Genomic DNA, 3,677 nt, shown 5'->3' on the forward strand with positions numbered 1-3,677 from the left:
TATTACTATTATATTTTCAAATTCAAATCCAAATCCAATTATTAGAGAGAGAGACTCAATTTTCTTATAGAAAAATCATATAATTAATTAGATAATGAACATTTTCTAATAATAAGTCATCCAACTAATACATATTCTCTTCAAACTAATAATAAAGAATTCAATATCTTTCTATTAAAAAAACCCGTGATTTTGATTTTTTGAAAATTAACAATTTAGTAATGATGGAAGTTTTGGTGACAAGGGATCTGATCAATATTGATGTTGGCTAAGATTATAACATTTGAAATTTGGTGAAATATCTTATCTATATTGGACACATCACATGGTTGTGTTTATTACTACTCCATGATCATTTTATTTAACTATATATCATTCTTTTGCAATATTTCACAAATAAAATAATGAAATTAAAAGATTATATCATCAACCACAATCTTTATTGTCTTTAAATTGTGTAGGAATCATCTGATGGTCAATATATAGTATCAATTTGAACAAGAGTAGAAAATCACTTATTTGAAGTGCAAATCAGAGTTAGTTTTATTAGTTTTCAAATAAATCACATGTTTCATTTATAAGCATGTGAAAATTAATTTTGATTTTTGGAATTTTTTAAATGCAGTTTATAGATACAAATGTGAAGCGAAAATAAATAAAAGGAACCAAACTTGTCTAAGTAAAAAAGAAATTGTTTTTTGTTTTAAAATTATTTAAAAGTATTTTATATTGTTTTGGAATTCTTTTAAAATCAAATAAAACTATAAAATTAATAAAATATTTAAATGCAAAAGGTTTCATGTAAAGAGGGTCAAGGTTTCATTTTTGTTTTGTTTTTGTTTGAAACTTCCAATCCCAAAACAAACCACATAAAGTTTCGTTTCATCACGTAGAGCTTACTACAACTTCTTGAATAACTTCTTGAATTTGTCATTCATTTTTGTTAATGACTTGTTGCAGCTTGAACGAAAAACTCATATATTGGTCAAAAAAATGTATTTGACGAAATCTTACCCTAATTCAAATTTTGAGCTCGTAAAATGCTTCCATATACATGTTAGAACCAAACCCAAACAACGAAAACAGCCTCGACTAGTTGTAAAATAAGCGTAAAATATAAATTCAATAATTTTTTCATAATTTATAAATTTGAGTAAAACTTAACCAAATCATTCGAGGTTGATTTAGATATTATATTGAGATATAACAACAACCCATTAATAATGTTTGATTTTCTAAAATTTTAAAATTCAAATGGGGAGAACTTTTGATTTAAGATGAAAGGATCAAAACCATCCAATCAAATTCAAAATAAATCTTATTTCCAATCCACCAAAAGAAGAACGTGTCAATTTAATTTCTTTTTCTTAAAACATTTTTTCTAATGGAATCTATCATTCATGATTCCTAGTCTCTTTTTACGAGAATTGAGTTTACTATTGAGATTTAAAATTTAATCACTTCTAAAAATGAATATTTGGAAAATTACAAAGAAAATTAAAATAAATCATATTATATTGGATTCAGTATATTTATTTAAATAACTATAACCCAAAAACATCACATAATTCCTTTTTTCTTCTTCACATTATTTAATTCATTATCTAAAATACTAAAATATTTTATATATTAAATTATTATTTTTTATTTTATCATTATTTATGATGATAACATTTAAGTATTTTTTATCAATAAAAATAATCTCCCTAAAATCATTATTTTCTAAATAACTCTAATATTTAAATAACTCAACCCCGATTATTTAAGTAATCCGAACAAGAGCATTAGAACAAAAGTAGTTGAAAGCCAAATTTACATTCTCATGAATAAAAAAACAATTATTCTATGTCCCAATTTACAACCATTTTTTTTTAATATATATTTTTATGGCAAATGAAAAAATCTCTTTATAAATGAGACAAAAATGAAAACAAATTAAAAAAAACTGAACAAAATAAAAAGTACCAAATTATGGAGATTTTCTTTCCCAAGGGTCCCACATTGGCCAATTCTTACCAATGAGAATTGAACACGTCTTAACTTTCTACCCCAAATGACGTAGATCTTCGACCGGAAGCGAACCGTTGCATTCCTCCCAAACCGGGTACCATTCCAGATGCCGCCGCCGGTTCCACCGATCTCGCCGGAAACTCGCGTTCATAACATTCCGATCGCTCATCCTTTTCCTTCTTTAACTCATCTTTTCCCCTTCTCTTTGATCGGAAAAACCCAAAAATAATCCGGCATATTCCTTTCTCCTGATAACTAACACTTCCACTTTTCTCTAACGGAATCGCCGCCGTCGCCGAGATCTTAGATTCATCCGTTGACGACCGGCGGCAGCCTTTTTTCGATCTAACTCTCCCCATACAAGATACTTTAGGCGATGTAGGCTCTGTAACGACCGATTTCGCCATTGATTCTGATCGCTTAGGAAATAAACTAATGTTGGTCGGTTTAGAGATCCGGCGATTTGACGGATCTACGAATGTAGTTTTCTGGGTTTTGGGTAATCGGAAAATCCCAACTCTGGATTTCAAATTAGAAGCGAATCGTTGAGAAGATGAATTGGAAGGTGGAATTACAGTTGGATTATTCAAATTGGATGAGTTTGAATTTCCCTTAGTTGATTCATTGCGTTCTAAGAACGCGTTGCGATCGAACCAATCGTATTCTGCATCTTTAGAAAGCCAGAATGATTCCGGCGGGAAATCTGACGGCGGTTCTGGTGGTAGATCTGGATCTTCTTCTTTATCGCCGTCGCCGCCGGCGAGCGTTTCGCAGGCGATTTTCCGGTCTAGACCGCCGCCGGTACACGCTGTCACGAGAGTTTCCAGATCGACTTGCGGCATTCTGGCGGAAATTGAGGAAGAGAGAGGAGAGAGAGAAACATGGGATGAGCGAGAAAGTGGCGGTTGATAATATATATATACAATTTTTTTTTTAAGGATTTTTTTTTTTTTTTTTTTTTTTTAAATGGATTTTCACAATTAATTTAGAGAAAAAGTTTGGTTTCCTCATATAAAACGTTACCAGCAGACTCATTCTTCAAACTATTGTTATTTCGGTATAATTAATACCGGATTCACTTTACTTAAATCGAATTTAACCTGATATAATTAATATGAAATAATTATATTTTAGATAAGATAAAAAAAAAGAACGATGAAGTTTATCACAAATTTGTTTTAGGTTTATCATTTTAATATATTTATTAATAAAGTTAAATGGTTTACCTGAGTTTAATCCAAGTTAAAAATATATGATTCAAATTTAATTATTTTTTTTTTGTTCAGGTTGGATCATCTTTTTGTGTCGGGTCAGAAATTATCGGCCATATTATATTTGTTAAATTCGTTAATGTGCTAACTTATTGTAATGATGTTATTATTTTGTTACGATTATTCACAATGCCTAACTTAAAACTAGAATACAATAAATATTAATTAAACAAAACCAAATTTGATCCTTATAATTGAGTTATAATATTAATAATAATAATTTGATAATAAATTGGAAACAATATGATTTGTTGTTCTTTTTAAGGGAAGTCATTACTACTTATCTTACTTGATCATATTTTTGTTCAAGATTTTTTTTTTATATTTGTGTTCATTGGTTAAGATTTTTTTATATTTTTGTTCATTGGTTAAGATGTTTATTTTCTTTTTCTTATT

General features: G+C 28.7%; 1 protein-coding gene across 1 annotated transcript; it reads right to left on the bottom strand.

Annotated features, from left to right (window-relative positions):
* Positions 1 to 1,791: 1,791 nt before the first annotated feature.
* Positions 1,792 to 2,894, bottom strand: LOC124915617. The gene has a single exon (XM_047456377.1). The coding sequence runs from the start codon at positions 2,850 to 2,852 to the stop codon at positions 2,037 to 2,039; it is 816 nt and encodes a 271-aa protein (XP_047312333.1). The 5' UTR covers positions 2,853 to 2,894; the 3' UTR covers positions 1,792 to 2,036.
* Positions 2,895 to 3,677: the final 783 nt, after the last annotated feature.

Source organism: Impatiens glandulifera, chromosome 1 (genome assembly GCF_907164915.1).
Source record: "Impatiens glandulifera chromosome 1, dImpGla2.1, whole genome shotgun sequence".
In the NCBI taxonomy this organism is placed as follows: Eukaryota; Viridiplantae; Streptophyta; class Magnoliopsida; order Ericales; family Balsaminaceae; genus Impatiens; species Impatiens glandulifera.

Excerpts from the sequence above, each read along its gene's own strand:
- LOC124915617 (XM_047456377.1), bottom strand. The coding sequence starts at position 2,852 with ATGCCGCAAGTCGATCTGGAAACTCTCGTGACAGCGTGTACCGGCGGC.